General features: G+C 49.0%; 1 protein-coding gene and 1 long non-coding RNA gene across 2 annotated transcripts; both read left to right on the forward strand.

The window, feature by feature from the left end:
* Positions 1 to 1,010: 1,010 nt before the first annotated feature.
* On the forward strand, positions 1,011 to 5,234 carry LOC310783460. Its single transcript, XR_014553090.1, has 4 exons — positions 1,011 to 1,165; positions 2,685 to 2,817; positions 3,311 to 3,425; positions 4,412 to 5,234. It is a non-coding gene; the product is annotated as an uncharacterized lncRNA (long non-coding RNA).
* Positions 5,235 to 6,679: 1,445 nt separating this feature from the next.
* LOC310783535 (uncharacterized protein) lies at positions 6,680 to 20,428 on the forward strand. The gene is made up of 4 exons (XM_083644418.1): positions 6,680 to 6,880; positions 18,123 to 18,255; positions 18,745 to 18,859; positions 19,792 to 20,428. Exons 1-4 carry the CDS (start codon positions 6,817 to 6,819, stop codon positions 19,819 to 19,821), a joined length of 342 nt encoding a protein of 113 aa, XP_083500544.1. The 5' UTR covers positions 6,680 to 6,816; the 3' UTR covers positions 19,822 to 20,428.
* The last annotated feature ends 1,831 nt before the right edge of the window (positions 20,429 to 22,259 follow it).

The raw sequence follows: 22,259 nt of genomic DNA on the forward strand, positions 1-22,259 counted from the left end.
CTAGTCATCTTAAAGGCTGTGCTACAGTAAAGTGACAATTTCCTGAACTTTTCTGAAAATTAACAATTGAACAGGTCATTCACCTGTTCAAGTGCTCATCATATCCACATTACTTAGTCATGATCATTACTAATAATAATAATAATAAAAAAATTACATATCTTATGAAAGCACAAAATTTATTTTGGAACGAGTTCCCCTCCCTCCGAAGAGGCGCCCCGAACAACCAGAGGAGGCACCACATCAGCAACCAGGATATTGCATGTTTTGGTGAGGGGTTCCTATATGAGGGAAACCCCCAGGGGGCACGGGGAGAACACGCAAACTCCACACAGAAAGGCCCTTTTGACGACCCCACCCGGGCGGTGGGCATTCGAGGACATGCGGACGGGCACGCACTCCTTCAACGCTCACAGTGTCCCAGGTGGGAATCGAACCCAGGACCTTCTAGCTGTGAGGCGACAGCGTTTACCACTGTGTCACCGTGCCCCCCTACATTACATAGTCAGTACACAACTTTTGGCACATACATTTTGTGCTTTCATAAGATATGTAATTTTTTATTATTATTAGTAGTAGTAATGATCATGACTACGTAATGTGGATATGATGAGCACTTGAACAGGTGAATGACCTGTTCAATTGTTAATTTTCAGAAAAGTTCAGGAAATTGTCACTTTACTGTAGCACAGCCTTTAAGATGACTAGAAGTTACATTTAAGTTGAGGAGAAAATGTACAAAGTATGTACAGTATAGAGGAAGATTGGGAGAAGGGGATGTGATTTGCTTAGGAGGGGATGTGAACTTTGTTTTGACGTGTCGAGTATTTCAGGTCATGAAGGAAGATGAGAAATGACTTCTCTGTCCTGATTGGAGTGACCTGGGGGGCCACACAGCAGGAGGGGCCAGGAGGACTAAAGACTAATACTAGAACTGAAACTGAAACAAAAGATGTGCTTATAAAGTGTGAGACAGAGGCAGTCACCTCACATGCCTTGTAGCTGCTGAAGAGAGAAACAGGCTATTGCAGAACCAGCACACCTCCAGCTCTAGAGGCATCATCACTTCTTCTCAGCCTTCCTGAGTGACAGAGACCAGCCATGGCTCCCCGCTGTGATGCAAAGATCCTCTTCTGCCTCCTCTTCTTCTCCTGGTGCTGTACAGGTGAGTTCTCTCTGCCACGCTCAAATCCATCTGAACAATTTCAATGATGGCTCTTTGTGTATAGCTACTCTCCTAAGCATTAGTTGTGATATATTTAATAGTTTGAATGTTACAGTAGAATCAAATCAATCAACTATTTTGCATAACAAAATTCACCTAGTTGCCAGATCACTCCTTGTAACTTGAAAAGAGAGAAGGGAGAACTTAATTAAACAATTTATCTTGGGACTGGGTCCAAAGGAAAAAGTAGGAATTCAGACTATATTTACTGTTAAAAAATCTTTCTAAATGCTTTATTCGCAATCAGGGTTGGTTTGCAAAATCTGTGGATTCTCACATAATTGAGTGAGAATTTGGTGTTCACCCAGGTGGTTCTGTCTTTCTCAATTCAATTAAATTAAATTCAGGGCAGAGGCAGAGGCAGAGAAAAAGAAAGCTGATATAATAGTTAGGAGTGCCGGGTATTCCCCGTCCTCAGTTTGTGCTATGTAGTCAAGTTACAGGTTAACTCGAGCCAGTGGAATTCCCTGTCTCCTGCCAAAGACATGAACTCAATCATATCTGTTTATGTCAGCTATAATAAGAAAGGGAAGTACACGGGTTTGTGTGTATTTGCTGCACTTGACACTTTGGGTCACCCTAGACAGTGGCTCACTGCATCATTAAATCCTCCAGTGGACCAAACACATTCCCTTTGGGGATGGAGTAAAAAATGTAACAGTGGCTCAACACATAAAATGTAACAAATACATAAATAAATAAAAAAATAAAAAAATAAATAAAAAAATAAATAAAAAAATAAATAAATAAATAAATAAATAAAAAAATGAAAAAATAAATAAATAAATAAGTAAATAAATAAATAAATAAATAAATAAATAAATAAATAAATATAGGCTTTTCCATGCTATATACAGGTATATAGGTGATATACTGTAAATACAAAATACTTGTTGAAATGTTCACTGGATACATACAACTTTTGGATTAGTTAAAAGCTTTTAACTCGCGACAGACTTTCGACTTAGAGTTGGGTTGCCAGATTGCTTGATCATAAGCAAGCAGTGTCGTCCTTCAAATTCAGCAATGCTTGTTTTATGCAATCCGTCATAATGCAGTGCAACAGAAGGACTCTGTTCAACACAAGCCAGTACAAAGCAATCTTCCGTAACTCAACACTGTACAGCGGGTGTATTTCTGCTTTAAAACCTCAATACTTCTTGTACTTTGGTATCTTACCAAATTTCAGCTTTTGAACGCCCCAAAGGAAAAGCAACCAACCCACAAACACACACAGCTCGATCAATGATGTAGAATCTTGTACTGAATATTATATTTCTCTTTTATGCTGAGTGGCTCTTATGGAAACTGCGCCAAGCTATTACCTCAGTCTCCTGTCTTATCATATTATGTTGTGGTGACTTGTTATGCGTTTTAATTGTGTGTTTTATAAGTAACATACAGGAAAATTACGTTTTGGATGGAAGTGAACTGAACTGATTTCCTTTCTGTCTTTTAGTGACAGTGGCTCAGACACTCACAGACTGCTGTCTGAGGGTCAGTGATGCTCCATTTGGGAAGGGCATAAAACAGAGGATCATAAACTACGGACGCCAGATCAGCGGACAAGGCTGCTCGCTTGATGCAGTGGTGTAAGTTTACCATTGGTTAATGAGATGGATGATGATGATGTCACTGGCTAACAGAAATCTGTTCGTGTTTACATCAGGGTTTGAACTGAGTCCCAAGTCTCTCTCTTTGCTCATTATGGTATCAATTATACTACGTGAACAACCTCGCAGCAATCTTTATTCATGGTTTAGTAGCTGGTTATGCAAAAAAATCTATGAGAAGTGGGAGTGTTTATTATAAAAGTAATTAAAAAAAATTATAAATTATAGAAGTGCTGAAGTCACACATACCAAATAGTGGAGTAGTCTGGCCTATGAAAATGTGTGAGTTTGCCCCCACCCCTCCCAACCCCACCCCCACCCCCACCCCACTCTCAGTTTGAACCCTGGTCTACATGGTGGATGATGTTATTCAGGGGAAAGATATGTAGCTGCTCCAATGAATGCAGTTTGTGATTTAAATCCTGGTTAAACCTGAGACTAACCTTCACTTTGATGATGTGATTACTTGCAGTTTTCATGCTAGAGGGGGAAATCGTCTTTGTACACCTGCCAACAGCCAGTGGGTCATCAAGATGATCACCCACATGGATAAAGTGAAGAAACGATGCAAGACAGACAAGTTCAAGGTACCTTTTTCTTCAGCTGTTCTGATGCATTGCCCTTCCAAAGTACATCATGTAAACTCTATGCCAAAATATAGTTAAACGTTTCTCATCAGAATGAACGCATGTTCCAATAATATGTCAAATTTTAAAATGTATTGGCCATTTGGCAATGTCTGTGAGTTCCCTCTCTGTCTTTGTATGGGAGGAAACATCACATCAAACTCCATGGTGAGATCTGGAAGATTGCTTTTGCGAGGATAGTAACCTCACAACACATAAATGAAGACATTTTTAATCATTAGTGTCCACTGGTAAATTCAACATACAACATATGGTCCACCAAGCATCACTTATAATCAAATATTTACATTTCCAGCTCAGTTACCTGTTGTTCCCACAATCTTCTTCTGGGGGCAGTAGTGAGCAATTTGAATCAAATTTCAAAATTTGCACATGATAGTATTTGCTCTTTGATGAATCATGTGTAGTGAGCTAGCTGCCGATCAATTTGCCTTGCAAGTATTACAACATACGACACCAAAATCATAAAATCTTCTGTAAATCAAAGTCTAGAAATTAAGGATGATGTGTATAATTTTGAAGATGTAAAAAGAGCAGGAAACCTCCATGTAAATATGATCACAAATGAGTCATGGTTGTTTGGTGGTTAACCACAGTGAGAAGCTGAGATGAACAGCAGTCACTGAACTGTGAAACCACAACAGCAACACTGGGCTCTGAGTCAGGAGGTTGGACAGAAGCCAAAGTGTGAATAGACTGTTAGTACACAATACTGTCTAGCACCTTTAAAGAAACATTTATTTCTTAGGTTGGAACTTCACTACAAAGTTGTGATGTTTTGACTTGAGTGTCTAACGTGTCTGTGTGTGTGTGTGTGTGTGTGTGTGTGTGTGTGTGTGTGTGTGTGTGTGTGTGTGTGTGTGTGTGTGTGTGTGTGTGTGTGTGTGTGTGTGTGTGTGTGTGTGTGTGTGTGTGTGTGTTTGCAGGGAACACCACGCTGCCAGGGAGTGAACTAAAGTGCAGTCCCTTCCATCGCCATGGCAACAACAATCAAAGAGCCTGATCGGGAATTATAAGGTCTCGGCAACAGAAGAAAACTAGAAGAAAGTGCTGATTCGTCCTCTTGCTAAAAACCCCTCTCTCTCTCTCTCTCTCTCTCTCTCTCTCTCTCTCTCTCTCTCTCTCTCTCTCTCTCTCTCTCTCTCTCTCATTCAGTCTATGATATTTAAGCTATTTTAAATAGAGATCAAATGAATGAAGTTTTCTATGTTTTGTGGAGTTTGAACCTATGTTAAAGGGTAGAAGCCATATTGTCATCAATGTGAAAGTATGAGTGTGTGTGTGTGTGTGTGTGTGTGTGTGTGTGTGTGTGTGTGTGTGTGTGTGTGTGTGTGTGTGTGTGTGTGTGTGTGTGTGTGTGTGTGTGTGTGTGTGTGTGTGTGTGTGTGTGTGTGTGTGTGTGAAGCATACCAACTCTGAACATCAAGGATGCGTCTCCTCCCTCACGCAGAACAAATTCCTTCGTTGCGTTGATTTTTTTTATTGTTGTTATTGTTGTTGATTTCGCAAATAAAGTGTGTTTCCCAATCATGGACATGATATCTATTGTTCTGTGTTGATGAAATTCATATATAAATCTTTTAGAAGTGGGATTGAGTGAATGATAGTCTTGTTTGTCTGGAACTTGGAGCCTGAGGGTGCGTTCACACCGTTTTAGTGGAAAGGTTTATTTGGTTGCATTTGATTTGTTTATGTTCAAACTGCTCAAACAAGTGAATGAGAGGCCTTGTAGGCCTATGCAAAAGTCACCTGGACTCACAAGCAGTTTGTTTATTGGACAGAGTTTTGGTAAATCTGTTTGTAAGGAAACTGTATCTAATAAAAAACTTCAAAAAAATATGGACAGAGTCAGCGTGATGTCACCCATTGGTTTTGGACTCCTGTTTTGAAGCCTAGTGTGGCCGTCGCCATCTTGGGGTTCTCACGAGGCCAGGGATTTCCCAGCGCCGCAGCTCCGAGCCTCCGCCTGCTATTGGTCCATGATCGGCAAGCTGCATGATCACTGGACAGGCGACCTGTCAATCACCCCAAAACATCATCTTTTATATCATCTATTTTACTCTAAATGGCTGAGTGATATAAAAATTCACGCCCGCTGTGCACAGTTGTTATGAAGGTGAAAGTAGCTATATAGACCAAAACCCTGTTTTGACCCAGGCTGTAAACATGCTTAATCCTGTTGTGAAGTCAGCCATTTTAACATGGGGGTGAATGGTGAACGAGTCCCTTTTAGAGCCAGCCTCAAGAGGCCATTCGAGGAACTACGTTCAATGGGCCACTTCTGAACGACTGAACCCAAAGAGGATACATGAGCACAAGATTCACTTTGGGGGAGGGGGGGGGGGGGGGGGTAATAAGGTGCAAAGAAGACTAACGTTTCGGCACATAGTGTGTGTCGAAACGTTAATCTTTTTAAGAAATCTGAGATATTAAGTTGTGTGCATAATTCACTGACTTTTGACGTCACGTGTCGAGTATTCCAGGTCATGAAGGAAGTCAAGAAGATGACTTCTCTGTTCAGAGGGGGCAGGCTTTCTTGGTCACATTGACGCCTGTGCGGGAGTACTGGAATCTAGAGTTCTTCGAATGGCCACTCGAGGCTAGCTGCAAGAGCGAGTCAATCCGCATTCACCCCCGTGCTCTGTCCTAAGGGTACCCTTAAATCTTCTCCTTAAGGTTAAACATTTTAAGGAAAACATAAGCACAGGATTTAAGGGTGTTTTGTGCAGCCGATTCTATTTTATGGATCTCTTAACTCAGACTCTAAGGAAAATCTTAACTTAAGGTGCTTTGTGCAACCGGCCCCAGTAGGCTCCCAAACAAGCACAACTTCTTGCCACAAATTGCAACTAACAAGTGGCTGCTAGTTAGCTTTGTAATCCAGAGCCCTGTCTCTATTGGTGAAAAAAGCAGCACCTCACCTCCCCTAGAAAGATTTTAAAAAATGAAGCTTACAGCACCTGGTATTCCCAGACGGTCTCCCATCCAAATAACAACCAGGCCCAAACCTGCTTAGAGTCTGAGATCTGACTAGTTGGGGCACGTACAGTGGGGCATACACAGTGTAGTGAAACTTGGCACATTGCTTTTATTTTTTTAATATTTCTTTAACCAGGGAGCGCCATGCAGAGCAAACTCTCTTTTTCAAGGATGCCCTCAGGCACATTGCAGAGTTTCGGCAATGTGCTTAAAAGTGTGTGAGAGAGGCAGTCTTGCCTAGTCTACCTTGTAGTTACTGAGGGAAACAGGCTAGTTATTGCATAGCCAGCACACCTCCAGCTCTAGAGGCATCGTCACTTCTCTCAGCCTTCCTCAGTGACAGAGACCAGCCATGGCTCCCCGCTGTGATGCAAAGATCCTCTTCTGCGTCCTCTTCTTCTCCTGCTGCTGTACAGGTGAGTTCTCTCTGTGTCCTCTTCTTCTGCTGCTGCTGTACAGGTGAGTTCTCTCTGTGTCCTCTTCTTCTGCTGCTGCTGTACAGGTGAGTTCTCTCTGTGTCCTCTTCTTCTGCTGCTGCTGCTGTACAGGTGAGTTATCTCTGTGTCCTCTTCTTCTCCTGCTGGACAGGTGAGTTTTACTTCGTTTCGAACTCAAGCTCTCACTAGTGCCTAGTTCGCTGCGTACGCAGCACTATGGAAGACTGTCATTTTTGCTCCAAAAATTACTTTACATTAAAACCTGACCACGCCCCTTTAGGTGACGTGGTGCCCCCCTGGGGCTGACTGGGCCACCCACCTCACCCCCGTGACTACGTCACGGCCAGTCAGCCCAGGGTCCGCCACTCTTCGTTTCTTCCAGCCAGTGTGAGGACGTCGTTTTCTTAAGCTCCGCGGTTAGCTCTGAAATTAGCGCTCTTCATAGCTTGGATAAATAGACTCGCTCCGGTTGATTTGCCCACCTCAAGAGGTTCGCGTGCACGAGATACAGTAAATCAGGATTCGGGGACCCGTTCCTGTGCTCTTCACCAGCGGCATCGGATCAAGCCATCCAAAGCTAAGGGTGTCTTTCATTGTTAACTGTTGTTTAGCTGCCGCCGTGCAGCTCATGTGAACGTTTTCCCCGGCTGGGGTAACGTTGTGTTAGGCTTTGGCGCTGACTCAGGTCTGCACTCAAAACTCTTAGCTAGGTTGCATACGTGCAGAATAGCTTGTACCGTTAGCACTAGAACAACGGGCTAATTAGCACAGTTGTCACAGATAGTTAGCTTGCATCCGTGCGGTTGCTTCTGTTTGCTAGGTACTTTAGGCGCGAGCTACTAGGTGTTAGAGCGCGCACGTTTCTCCGGCTGGAGTAACGTTAGATAGATAGCTAGCTAGTTGTCTCGTGCAGCTAGCAGCTAGCTTGTAGCACTCCAGCATCTTCACCGTTGCAAGCTACTGTAATTAGTCAGCTTACACGGTTAACTACCGCTAATTCTGGTACAGTCGGCGGGGCTTGTTGGCGGGTTAGCTTTGCTTACTCGCACAATGAACCGGGCGGCTGCCATGAGACAGGGGGAGACAGCCAAGAGCTGTGTTAGCTGTGAGGCTACATTGGCGATCCAGGACCGCCACAGGGAGTGTGTGTTTTGCCTCGGGCATAACCATGCTAGCGACGCCCTGCTGAAGCCCGATTTCTGCCGGGCCTGCGAAGGCTTTACCCTGGCCGTTTTACGGGAAAGAGCGATGCTCTTTGTCCAGGTGGGCCCGCGGCTTAGCCATGCACCTCCCGAGGGAGGCACATGCGGTGGGTCTGACCGCTCGGAGGAAGAGGAGCTACCTGATGAGCAGGGCTCCCCGGTCCTACCCGAGCAGCAGGTTTTGAACTGGGGGGACGAGCCCATCGACCCTGTGTTACAACAGGGGGGGCTCTTCCCCTACGACCCCATTATTCCCCCCCAGGACGCCCCCCAAGGGGAGTTGTCTGGCGGGGAGGAATGGGACCGCGCTACCACGGTCACCTCTCTGGTGGGGACCCGTTCGGAGGCTAGCCTCAACGAGCCCTATCAGAAGCAGTTTCTGGGGGTAATGTTTAGGGCTGCAGCGAAGCTCGGCATCGCTCGGGCCGAACCACCTCCGCCCCTCGAATCAGTGCTGCGGGGTTGCTATTACCAGCCACTCCAGGCACCACAGGCACCCCGCCCGAAGCCCCGGCTGCCCGTCTGTATAGACGTGGTTCGCGCGGTGCAGTCAGGATGGGAAAGGCCTCAGGCTGGGTTCACACCGACGACCCAAGCCTTGCCTATGCCTTGCATTTACCCACGCTTTTTAATAGGCGTCCGTTTTAGTCAACGAGGCTGTGTACACCGGCCGCCTGAGCGTGAACCCTGCGTGTACCCACGCCTTGCCTGTGCCTTGCCGATTTTATCGAATAGGCGGGAGTTATATTTTGAAGCCGACAAGGCGCGTGCAGGCAGACTTCTTCTGTCAAGCCATGAAAGAAAAACGCACAATATCCGTCGGAAATAGCAAAGTCAACTGAATTTCAAAATAAAATGGAGTTACTACAACATGTTGAGCAGAGAGACAGAGAGATTGACGGGTGGCTATCACGTGGGGCTTTCTCCCCGTCGGCAAACAAATCTTCATGAGAGAGAATAGCGACCGAAGAAGCAAGATGGACAATGTTGTTGTGCCAGCACATATTCTTGCAAGATCACCTCTCTAAAATGTCCGACTATAGTCAGACCTGGTTATACATATCCAGCATCAATAGAACATTAAATATATCAGATTTATTTTACCTAGAGGCTACCCATGACAATTCTGGACAACACGTGAAAAAATACAGTCGGGAGAGAGGAGAGGCGCTTGTGACTCGGCTCCAGGTTCGGCGTGCAAAAGGCGTGCGGTGTGATCGCAAAAGCGTGTAACAGGTTCACGCCCAGCTCGGCGTAGGCGTGGGTTGAGGCAAGGCAAGGCGTAGGTTGTCTGTGTGAACAAAGCGTCAGGAGGCCAAGCCGCTCTGCGCGGGCATGGCTCCGTGGTCGGCCTTAGAGGGGGCGGATAAACTCGCGTTAACCGCGATGCCTCCCCTCGAGGATATGGTGGCCAGACACCTGGCCCCTAACCCCGCAAGGCCCGCTTTGCCCTCTAAGGCGTGCCAACTTACAGCCAAGTTGGCCGAAAAGGCGTACTTGGCGGCGGGGCAGTCCGCCGCCATGACCAACAACCTGGCCATTTTGCAGGGCTACCGGTGCTCCTGCGGGAGATGCAAGGTGACCCTGCCCCCGAGCTGTTTACAGAGCTCAGGATGGCCACGGATTACGCCATGCGTATGGTAGACTGCCTGGCGCAGAACAGTGGGAAGGTCATGGCCTTCTCCGTTCTCACCCACCGCCACCTGTGGCTAAATCTTACCCAGCTCCTTGAGCAGGATAAGAGGAGGCTGCTGGGGGCTCAGATCTCCCCGGAGGGCCTGTTCGGCTCCTCCGTGGAAGACTTGGCCCAGCGGTTGGAGGCGCGTCAGAGGGACTCGGCGGCGGTCAGCACCCTCATGCCCAAGCGGGCGAAAGGGGAGGACCGCCGGTTCCAGGTCCAAGCGCGCGCGCAGAGTCGTCCTCCGGGGCCTCCGCCGCCACGGACCGCCCCGCGCCAGCGGGTACGAGTCCGAGTAGGGACTCGTACGCGGGTACGAGTAACGTTGTGTTAGGCTTTGGCGCTGACTCAGGTCTGCACTCAAAACTCTTAGCTAGGTTGCATACGTGCAGAATAGCTTGTACCGTTAGCACTAGAACAACGGGCTAATTAGCACAGTTGTCACAGATAGTTAGCTTGCATCCGTGCGGTTGCTTCTGTTTGCTAGGTACTTTAGGCGCGAGCTACTAGGTGTTAGAGCGCGCACGTTTCTCCGGCTGGAGTAACGTTAGATAGATAGCTAGCTAGTTGTCTCGTGCAGCTAGCAGCTAGCTTGTAGCACTCCAGCATCTTCACCGTTGCAAGCTACTGTAATTAGTCAGCTTACACGGTTAACTACCGCTAATTCTGGTACAGTCGGCGGGGCTTGTTGGCGGGTTAGCTTTGCTTACTCGCACAATGAACCGGGCGGCTGCCATGAGACAGGGGGAGACAGCCAAGAGCTGTGTTAGCTGTGAGGCTACATTGGCGATCCAGGACCGCCACAGGGAGTGTGTGTTTTGCCTCGGGCATAACCATGCTAGCGACGCCCTGCTGAAGCCCGATTTCTGCCGGGCCTGCGAAGGCTTTACCCTGGCCGTTTTACGGGAAAGAGCGATGCTCTTTGTCCAGGTGGGCCCGCGGCTTAGCCATGCACCTCCCGAGGGAGGCACATGCGGTGGGTCTGACCGCTCGGAGGAAGAGGAGCTACCTGACGAGCAGGGCTCCCCGGTCCTACCCGAGCAGCAGGTTTTGAACTGGGGGGACGAGCCCATCGACCCTGTGTTACAACAGGGGGGGCTCTTCCCCTACGACCCCATTATTCCCCCCCAGGACGCCCCCCAAGGGGAGTTGTCTGGCGGGGAGGAATGGGACCGCGCTACCACGGTCACCTCTCTGGTGGGGACCCGTTCGGAGGCTAGCCTCAACGAGCCCTATCAGAAGCAGTTTCTGGGGGTAATGTTTAGGGCTGCAGCGAAGCTCGGCATCGCTCGGGCCGAACCACCTCCGCCCCTCGAATCAGTGCTGCGGGGTTGCTATTACCAGCCACTCCAGGCACCACAGGCACCCCGCCCGAAGCCCCGGCTGCCCGTCTGTATAGACGTGGTTCGCGCGGTGCAGTCAGGATGGGAAAGGCCTCAGGCTGGGTTCACACCGACGACCCAAGCCTTGCCTATGCCTTGCATTTACCCACGCTTTTTAATAGGCGTCCGTTTTAGTCAACGAGGCTGTGTACACCGGCCGCCTGAGCGTGAACCCTGCGTGTACCCACGCCTTGCCTGTGCCTTGCCGATTTTATCGAATAGGCGGGAGTTATATTTTGAAGCCGACAAGGCGCGTGCAGGCAGACTTCTTCTGTCAAGCCATGAAAGAAAAACGCACAATATCCGTCGGAAATAGCAAAGTCAACTGAATTTCAAAATAAAATGGAGTTACTACAACATGTTGAGCAGAGAGACAGAGAGATTGACGGGTGGCTATCACGTGGGGCTTTCTCCCCGTCGGCAAACAAATCTTCATGAGAGAGAATAGCGACCGAAGAAGCAAGATGGACAATGTTGTTGTGCCAGCACATATTCTTGCAAGATCACCTCTCTAAAATGTCCGACTATAGTCAGACCTGGTTATACATATCCAGCATCAATAGAACATTAAATATATCAGATTTATTTTACCTAGAGGCTACCCATGACAATTCTGGACAACACGTGAAAAAATACAGTCGGGAGAGAGGAGAGGCGCTTGTGACTCGGCTCCAGGTTCGGCGTGCAAAAGGCGTGCGGTGTGATCGCAAAAGCGTGTAACAGGTTCACGCCCAGCTCGGTGTAGGCGTGGGTTGAGGCAAGGCAAGGCGTAGGTTGTCTGTGTGAACAAAGCGTCAGGAGGCCAAGCCACTCTGCGCGGGCATGGCTCCGTGGTCGGCCTTAGAGGGGGCGGATAAACTCGCGTTAACCGCGATGCCTCCCCTCGAGGATATGGTGGCCAGACACCTGGCCCCTAACCCCGCAAGGCCCGCTTTGCCCTCTAAGGCGTGCCAACTTACAGCCAAGTTGGCCGAAAAGGCGTACTTGGCGGCGGGGCAGTCCGCCGCCATGACCAACAACCTGGCCATTTTGCAGGGCTACCGGTGCTCCTGCGGGAGATGCAAGGTGACCCTGCCCCCGAGCTGTTTACAGAGCTCAGGATGGCCACGGATTACGCCATGCGTATGGTAGACTGCCTGGCGCAGAACAGTGGGAAGGTCATGGCCTTCTCCGTTCTCACCCACCGCCACCTGTGGCTAAATCTTACCCAGCTCCTTGAGCAGGATAAGAGGAGGCTGCTGGGGGCTCAGATCTCCCCGGAGGGCCTGTTCGGCTCCTCCGTGGAAGACTTGGCCCAGCGGTTGGAGGCGCGTCAGAGGGACTCGGCGGCGGTCAGCACCCTCATGCCCAAGCAGGCGAAAGGGGAGGACCGCCGGTTCCAGGTCCAAGCGCGCGCGCAGAGTCATCCTCCGGGGCCTCCGCCGCCACGGACCGCCCCGCGCCAGCGGGTACGAGTCTCACCGGCTAGGGCGCCCCCAATGGATGCGCCCCACCCAGCCGCGGTGGGCCCATCATGGGTCCCACGGCAGGCCAGGGTACGCGGCCCCCGCCCCCCAAAACGAGGGGGTGCGCGGGGAGCGGGTAACCAGTCCCGTACTTAGTCACCTCCCTGGGGAAGGGGGGGGGGCTATGAGCCCACCGTCGTTGGAGCTCAGCTCTCAACTTCAGTCTGGGACTCAGCAGGGGCCTACCCAACCCAGCTCGCCGGGGCTTGGCTTCAGGGCCAGCCTTCGGCTTGTAGCTTTAGGGACAAGCCCACCGTCCTCGGTGCCCAGCGCCCGAGTTCGGTCGGGAGCTCTCCCAGGATCGCTTATCCGCCGTCAGGAGGCCCCCGGGACAAGCCCACCATCGATGGTGCCATGGGCCCATCGTTGGTCGGGAGCTCTCCTGGGGACCGCACGAGCGGACGAGTCCGCATCCGGCGGTCAAAAGAGAGTCTTGCCTCCTTACTCCCCCCAGCCGGCAAAAGCTGCACGGCTGGGGGGTTTCGCCGGTTCAACACGCTCACAGGGCACGTCAGTAGGCGGAGCCCGCGTAAGAAACCGGCAGGGGGGCTTAGCCTCTTTTGTCCCGCCCCCCCTTTTTCTTCCCCAGCCAAAGCACCGGGTCCCCCGGTGCCCAACAATATACTCAGACCATCGTTGCCCGACAGGCTCGAGGCCTGGGAGCGTCTGTGTTCCCCGTGGCTGCGGCGCACCCTTCGGAAGGGTTACGCCCTGCAATTTGCCAGGGCCCCACCCAGGTTCGACGGGACCCACGATACGGCCGTGGAAGGGGAGTCCATGGACATACTCCACAAGGAGGTCATTTTGCTCCTCGCCAAGGGGGCGATCCGCTCGGGCCCCAAGGCAGAGGTGCGCTCGGGCTTCTACCACAGGTACTTCGTCGTGCCCAAAAAGGACAGCTCCATGCGTCCAATTCTGGACCTCCGCCGCCTCAACAAGACGCTGAGGAAGTTCCCGTTCCGAATGTTCTCTTTTCCCCACCTCTTCAACGCGTTGAGACAGGGGGATTTCTTTACTTCCGTGGACCTGAAAGATGCGTTCTTCCATGTCCACGTGGTCAAGAGACACAGGAAATACCTGAGGTTCTCCTTCCTGGGGAAGGCTTACGAGTTCTGTGTCTTGCCTTTCGGCATGTCTTTGAGCCCGCGAACCTTCACGGCTTGCGTGGAGACGGCCTTGGCCCCCCTCCGCGCGAGAGGGGTTCGCATCTTCCTTTACCTCGACGACGCTCTTATTGTGGCCGGCTCGAGGATCGGTGCCATGAAACATACCAAGGTGGTGACAGATCACCTACAAACCTTAGGGTTCCTGGTGAACTGGAAAAAGAGCTGCCTCGCCCCAGAGCAGACGGCGATCTTCCTGGGGCTCGAGTTGAACTCCCGGGCCATGCGAGCCCGCCTTTCGGGGAGCGACAGGCGCGCACGGTGCGGACAGCGAGGGCATTAAGTCTATGCTCCTCGGTGTCAGTGCTTCAGTGCACAGTCATGTTGGGCCTGATGGCCTCGGCACTGCATGTGCTCCCCCTGGGGAGGCTACACATGCGTCCGTTCCATATCTGGTTCCTTGCGTTGCGCTTGGATCCAGCCAGGGACCGTCATTGCAGGGTGCCTATGACAGGTCAGGCCCGCCAGGCTTTGGCCATATGGGCAGACCCCCGTTACCTATCGAGGGGCACTCGATTGGGCCCGGTCCCGCTCAGGCTAGTGATTCGCACCGACGCCTCCCTCTGGGGTTGGGGTGCGGTGTGCGGGCTTCTGTCGGCGAACGGCCGGCGGGAGGCTCAGGAGCATCGCCACATAAACGTCTTGGAGCTGGAGGCGATCCGCCTCGCTCTGCTTCATTTCCAGCGAGTCAGACATGGACGCCATGTGCTGATTCGCTCGGACAATATGGCGGCGATCGCCCACCTGAACAAACAGGGCGGTGTGCGGTCGAAGACTTTGAACCGGTTAGCAGCGGAGATTCACCTGTGGGCGTATCCCCGTCTCCTGTCAGTGTTGGCGGTCTATCTGCCGGGACGGCTGAATTACGGCGCCGACCTGCTGTCTCGAGGCTACCCCCGTCATACGGAGTGGTGCCTCCACCCTCAGGTGGTGGAACAGATTTGGGCCAGGTTCGGTCGTGCCCGCGTCGATCTCTTCGCATCGACGCGCGAGAACTGCCCATTGTGGTTCTCGATCCAGGAGGACAGCCCCCCGTTGGGACACGACGCGTTGGCGAACGCGTGGCCACGGGAGGGGCTCTATGCGTTTCCACCGATCCCCGTGATCCGTCAGGTGTTGGACAGGGTGAGGGAACAGCGTCTCCGGCTCGTTCTAGTGGCCCCGTTCTGGCCCAGGCAGACATGGTTTGCGGACCTGGTCTCCCTGGCGCAGGGCCCGCCGTGGGCATTGCCGGTGCGGACCGATCTCCTGTCCCAGGTGGAGGGGGAGGTGTTCCACCCCTCCCCAGGCAGGTGGAAGCTAGCAGTCTGGCTCCTGAACGGGACCAGTTGCTAGCACAGGGCTTGCCCGACAATGTGGTGCGCACTATTCAGAGTGCTAGGGCTGCTTCGACCCACACTCAATATGCGTACAAGTGGCGGGTTTTTTCGCGATGGTGCACAAGTAAGGGTGTGGATCCAGTGAACTGCAGCGTGCGTCCAGTTCTCTGTTTCCTTCAAAGCTTGCTTGACGAGGGGCAGTCCCCGCAGTCGCTTAAGGTGTACGTAGCCGCGATTTCGGCTTGCCACATGGGGATTGAAGGGACCCCCGTGGGGGTGTGCCCTTTGGTCTCGCGCTTCATGAAGGGGGCGCGTAAACTGCGCCCGCCGTTGCGGTGCGTTTTTCCCAAATGGGACTCCGCCGATTTAAAGTTTCTGTCCTTAAAGACCGCGCTGCTGCTGGCCTTATCGTCAGGGAAGAGAGTCGGTGACCTGATTGCCCTCTCGGTACAGCAGGCCTGTATGGTTTTTGGGGACGATGGGCGCAGGGTTACGTTGCGACCTAACCCGGCGTACCAGCCCAAGAATATTAATGCCAGCTATTCATAGCTTTCAAGGGGCGTTACGTTCTGCCGGGAACGCCCACCTGGCGGTCAAAAAAAAACTTGTTCATTCCGCAGTGCCCGCCGAGTCACTAGTTTCTCACGCTGTTTGTTCAGCCGAAATGCCGGATACCTGTTGTGCTATCGGTTGCACTAACCGACGAGGAGACACGCCTGGCTTGTGCTTTTACAGAATGCCGTCAGAGAAAGAAAACTCACACACACACACCCACACCCACACCAGTCCCCTTACGAGGGAACTGCTTTTTACTGGCAGAGCTGTGCTGCGTTTCCAATATGAAGCAGACACTGGATTCACGGTGCAAAGTGAATCGATTCATCGTGTCAGTATGTCACTAATGAAACAGAGCTGTGCTGCGTTTAAATATTCCTGACTGGAAACTGGAGGAAAAAAGACCGCTTTTTGCTGCAGCTGCGTCTGGTCAGTGTTCAGCGCCATTGTTGTTTTGAGTTTTGACCGCCAGAAGGGGCGTTCCTTGTACCTACGTAACGCCCCTTGAAAGCTATGAATAGGTCTATGGTAATAGACTTATCGGCATTCTGTCCCCCGCCGTTCAGTTCGGGTGAGGAGAGACGTTTGCACATGCTGTGCCCCGTAAGGGCGCTCTCGGCCTATGTGGCCAGGACGCGTTCATTACGCATTACAGATCAGCTGTTGGTTTGCTTTGGGCAAAGGGCCCAGGGCGGACCCCTTTCCAAGGATCGCTTATCACACTGGATAGTGGAGGCGATCGCGTTGGCATACTCTGCCGTGGGCAAGGTTCCCCCGGAGGGTATCAAGGCGCATTCTACGCGAGGTGTTGCTACATCCTCTGCGTTGTTGCGTGGTGTGTCGGTGGAGGACATGTGTGCCGCGGCATCATGGTCCTCTCATCACACTTTTGTCAGGTACTACAGTCTCGACGTGTCCGGTTCGCAGTTCGCGCACGCGGTGCTGTCGGTGGCAAGAAAGTAGTATCGTTGCCACTCTAATATGTCAGACGGTTAGGCATAAACGTTGCCATATGGCCGTGGTTCACCGGTGCCTTTCGGGTCGCCCTGTGGGGTGCTCCCGGCAGCAAGGTCGGTTGAATTGAGGCACTAGTGAGAGCTTGAGTTCGAAACGAAGTAAAACGTTAGGGTTGTGCTACAACCCAGGTTTTACGAGTGAGAACGAGAGCTCTCACTACCCAGACTTGCTGCGTCGATGCGTCTCTGGGTGCGTCGGATCTCAGCTGGCTGGAAGAAATGAGTGGCGGACCCTGGGCTGACTGGCCGTGACGTAGTCACGGGGGTGAGGTGGGTGGCCCAGTCAGCCCCAGGGGGGCACCACGTCACCTAAAGGGGCGTGGTCAGGTTTTAATGTAAAGTAATTTTTGGAGCAAAAATGACAGTCTTCCATAGTGCTGCGTACGCAGCGAACTAGGCACTAGTGAGAGCTCTCGTTCTCACTCGTAAAACCTGGGTTGTAGCACAACCCTAACGTTCTCTCTCTGTCCTCTTCTTCTGCTGCTGCTGTACAGGTGAGTTCTCTCTGTGTCCTCTTCTTCTGCTGCTGCTGTACAGGTGAGTTCACTCTGTGTCCTCTTCTTCTGCTGCTGCTGTACAGGTGAGTTCTCTCTGTCCTCTTCTTCTGCTGCTGCTGTACAGGTGAGTTCTCTCTGTCCTCTACTTCTTCTGCTGCTGCTGTACAGGTGAGTTCACTCTGTGGCCTCTTCTTCTTCTGCTGTGTGTGTGTGTGTGTGTGTGTGTGTGTGTGTGTGTGTGTGTGTGTGTGTGTGTGTGTGTGTTGCTCACAAAATGTTATTGCCCTTAAGTTTACACATGTGTGTGTGTGTGTGTGTGTGTGTGTGTGTGTGTGTGTGTGTGTGTCTGCCCCTTAAGTTTACATCCATCAGTCTTATGACATCACTGATGACATCATCAGTGACTTATGACATCATTAGTGATGTCACAATGCCTCTGGGACAAGAATTGAAACGGGGAACAGAGAACAAACAAACTTTGCCCACATGCTCCCTTTTATAGGCTATATAAAGGAATTCCTCTGAGACATGCTTGTGAATTAGAGCTATACAAATAAACTTGACTTGACTCGACTTGACTATAGCTATTGTGTAGGCTATTTTGAAAAAGCAAGCTACTGTAGATAGGCTGATATGATTAGGGACTCAACAGACATGGATTAGATTGGAAGAAACAAAGAGACAAAGAAAGAAATCAAACCACACACAATCATTTACCTGTGAATTTCTGTTTTGCATGAATTTTGAATTTTGTTTTTAACAGACAAGACAAAAGTCTTGCTTTTTGACTTATATTTTGTGGTGACTTGTGGGTTTTTATTTTGTGTTTTCTAAGTAAAATCCAGGAAAATCAAGTTTGTAGGATGTAGGATGTAACTGAACTGATTTCCTTTCTGTCTCTTAGTGACAGTGGCTCAGACACTCCCAGACTGCTTGCTGAGGACCAATGATGGTCCATTTGGGAAGGGCATAAAACATTGGATCATAAACTACCACCGCCAGATCAGCGGACAAGGCCGCTCGCTTGATGCAGTGATGTAAGTTTACCATTGGTTAATGAGATGGATGATGATGATGTCACTGGCTAACAGAAATCTGTCTGTGTTTACATCAGGGTTTGAACTGAGTCCCAAGTCTCTCTCTTTGCTCATTATGGTATCAATTATACTACGTGAACAACCTCGCAGCAATCTTTATTCATGGTTTAGTAGCTGGTTATGCAAAAAAAAATCTATGAGATATGGAAGTGGAAGTGTTTATTATAAAAGTACTTATCAAATCAAATAAATTATAGAAGTGCTGAAGTCACACATACCAAATAGTGGAGTAGTCTGGCCCATGAAAATTTGTGGGTTTGCCCCCCCCACCCGCCTCCAACCAACTGCACCCCCACTCTCAGTTTGAACCCTCGTCTACATGGTGGATGATGTTATTCAGGAGAAGGATAGTTGCTCCAATGAATGCAGTTTGTGATTTAAATCCTGGTTTGAGTCTAACCTTCACTTTGATGATGTGATTACTTGCAGTTTTCACATGAGAGGGGGAACTAGCTTTTGTACACCTGCCAACAGCGAGTGGGTCAGCAAGATGATCACCCACATGGATCACATGAAGAAACTATGCAAGAAAGACAAGTTCAAGGTACCTTTTTCTTCAGCTGTTCTGATGCATTGCCCCTCCAAAGTACATCATGTAAACCCTATGCCAAAATATAGTTAAACGTTTCTCATCAGAATGAACGCATGTTCCAATAATATGCCAAATTTTTAAATGTATTGGCAATTTGGCAATGTCTGTGAGTTCCCTCTCTGTCTTGGTATGGGAGGAAACATCACATCAAACTCCATGGTGAGATCTGGAAGATTGCTTTTGCGAGGATAGTAACCTCACAACACATAAATTAAGACATTTTTAATCATTAGTGTCCACTGGTAAATTCAACATACAACATAATATGGTCCACCAAGCATCACTTATTATCAAATATTTACTTTTCCAGCTCAGTTACCTGTTGTTCCCACAATCTTCTTCTGGGGGCAGTAGTGAGCAATTTAAATCAAATTTCTAAATTCACTACATATTTTCATTTGACATGATAGTATTTGCTCTTATGATGAATCATCCTCTGCCAGAGTGTAGTCAGCTAGCTGCCGATCAATTTGCAAGTTTTTTGCTATTTGCAATTTTCAAGTCTAGAAATTAAGGAAAATATGTATAATTTTGGAGATGTAAAAAGAGCAGGAGACCTCCATGTAGATATGATCACAAATGAGTCATGGTTGTTTGGTGGTTAACCACAGTGAGAAGCTGAGATGAACAGCACTGGGCTCTGAGTCAGGAGGCTGGACAGAAGCCAAAGTGTGAATAGACTGTTAGTACACAATACTGTCTAGCACCTTTAAAGAAACATCTATTTCTTAGGTTGGAACTTCAGTACAAAGTTGTGATGTTTTGACTTGAGTGTCTGACGTGTCTGTGTGTGTGTGTGTGTGTGTGTGTGTGTGTGTGTGTGTGTGTGTGTGTGTGTGTGTGTGTGTGTGTGTGTGTGTGTGTGTGTGTGTGTGTGTTTGCAGGGAACACCACGCTGCCAGGGAGTGAACTAAAGTGCAGTCCCTTCCATCGCCATAGCAACAACAATCAAAGAGCCTGAATGGGAATTATAGTCTCTCGGCAACAGAAGGGGTTTATCAAACTAGAAGAAAGTGCTGATTCGTTCTCTTGCTAAAAACCTCTCTCCCTCTCTCTCTCTCTCTCTCGTTCATTCAGTCTATGATATAAATATATAAATAAAATAGAGATCAAATGAATGAAGTTTTATATGTTTTGTGGAGTTTGTATTGTAGAATATTGAGGATTGTGTACAAACCTATGTTAAAGGTAGAAGCCATATTGTCATCAATGTGAAAGTATGAATGTGTGTGTGTGTGTGTGTGTGTGTGTGTGTGTGTGTGTGTGTGTGTGTGTGTGTGTGTGTGTGTGTGTGTGTGTGTGCGTGTGCGTGTGCGTGCGTGTGTGTGCGTGTAAGTAGATATAGACCAAAACCGTGTTTTGACCCAGGCTGTAAACATGCTTAATCCTGTTGTGAAGTCAGCCATTTTAACATGGAGGTGAATGGTGAACAAATCCCTTTTAGAGCCAGCCTCAAGAGGCCATTCGAGGAACTACGTTCAATGGGCCACTTCTGAACGACTGAACCCAAAGAGGATACATGAGCACAAGATTCACTTTGGGGGAGGGGGGGGGGGGGGGGGGTAATAAGGTGCAAAGAAGACTAACGTTTCGACACACACTATGTGTGTGTCTTTTTTTTTTGTCTTTCTTTTGAAGAAATCTGAGATATTAAGTTGTGTGCATAATTCACTGACTTTTGACGTCACGTGTCGAGTATTCCAGGTCATGAAGGAAGTCAAGAAGATGACTTCTAAATGGTTGGGCTCGGAGGTGCCTGTGTCACCAAGGTTATGCCTGTTGGGGGACCAAACAGAAGTGCCAAATATATCGAAGTATGACTTTGCAGTGATAAATGTAGGCGTGGCCACGGCTGCCAGAATGATTCTGGAAAAGTACATCCTCTCCAGATTTAAAAAAGTGGGTAGAATTCATGTTAGAAATAGTATCATATGAACACATGTTGGCAAGAGTCAATGATAGAAATGATGATTTCAAAATTGCATGGGACCGCTTCTTTGCTCATACATGTAGCACGACTGGGACACTGTGATGTGGCTTATATTATATTATATTGCTTTAATTATTATTATTTATTTTGTTTGTGAATATATCACGGAACCAAGTATGTTCATTTATTACAGGCCTGGAAATGTATAAGTGAAAGTAAAAATGTTTGTTTATGTTTATGCTGTCTATGTGTGTAAATAAATAAAAACTTTATTTACAAAAAAAAAGAAGATGACTTCTCTGTCCAGAGGGGGCAAGCTTTCTTGGTCACATTGATGGCGGGTGCGGGAGTACTGGAATCTAGAGTTTCTCGAATGGCCACTCGAGGCTAGCTGCAAGAGCGAGTCAATCCGCATTCACCCCCATGCTCTGTCCTAAGGGTGCAAAGGCCAGGGGCCGGTTGCACAAAGCAGCTTAAGTTCAGATTTTCCGTAGAGTCCAAGTTAAGGTGTCCATAAAATAAAATCGGTTGCACAAAACACCCTTAAATCTTCACCTTAAGGTTAAACATTATAAGGAAAACATAAGCACAAGATTTAAGGGTGTTTTGTGCAACCGATTCTATTTTATGGATATCTTAACTCATACTCTAAGGAAAATCTTAACTTAAGGTTCCCAAACAAGCACAACTTCTTGCCACAAATTGCAGCTAACAAGTGGCTGCTAGCTTTGCAATCCAGAGCCCTGTCTCTATTGGTGAGAAAAGAAGCTTACAGCACCTGGTATTCCCAGACGGTCTCCCATCCAAATAACAACCAGGCCCGGACCTGCTTAGAGTCTGAGATCTGACTAGATGGGTACAGTGGGGCATACACAGTGTAGTGAAACTTGGCACATTGTTTTTATTTGTTTAACATTTCTTTAACCAGGGAGCGCCATGCAGAGCAAACATTGCCGAAACAAAGAGTTTCGGCAATGTGCTTAAAAGTGTGTGAGAGAGGCAGTCACCTCACATAGGCTACCTTGTAGTTACTGAGGGAAACAGGCTAGTTATTGCATAGCCAGCACACCTCCAGCTCTAGAGGCATCATCACTTCTTCTCAGCCTTCCTCAGTCCTCTTCTTCTGCTGCTGCTGTACATGTGGAGTTCTCTCTGCCATGCTCAAATCCATCTGAATAATTTCAATGGTGGCTCTTTTGTGTAGCTACTCTGTGTCTCTCCTATAAGCATTAGTTGTGTGAACTTAATTCATTCATTATCTTGGGAATGGGTCCAAATGGCAGCAGTAGTTTAGCAAGCATGCAGGAAAATGTGTGAATTCAGTAAATGGGACGATATTTAAAATAGTTCTAAATGTATTCACATCAGGCATCTCTGTACTTTGTTTGAGTGGCTGTGTGCCTTGAAATCCACCTTAATTAG

The sequence above is a fragment of the Poromitra crassiceps genome (genome assembly GCF_964638095.1).
Source record: "Poromitra crassiceps genome assembly, chromosome: 10".
NCBI lineage: Eukaryota > Metazoa > Chordata > Actinopteri > Beryciformes > Melamphaidae > Poromitra > Poromitra crassiceps.

What these genes read in the sequence shown, in the direction of transcription:
- LOC310783535 (XM_083644418.1), top strand. Translation starts at nt 6,817, where the DNA reads ATGGCTCCCCGCTGTGATGCAAAGATCCTCTTCTGCGTCCTCTTCTTC. An exon ending in CTTCTCCTGCTGCTGTACAG is followed by an intron (nt 6,881 to 18,122) that starts GTGAGTTCTCTC and finishes TCTGTCTCTTAG; the next exon opens with TGACAGTGGCTCAGACACTC. An exon ending in CGCTCGCTTGATGCAGTGAT is followed by an intron (nt 18,256 to 18,744) that starts GTAAGTTTACCA and finishes GATTACTTGCAG; the next exon opens with TTTTCACATGAGAGGGGGAA.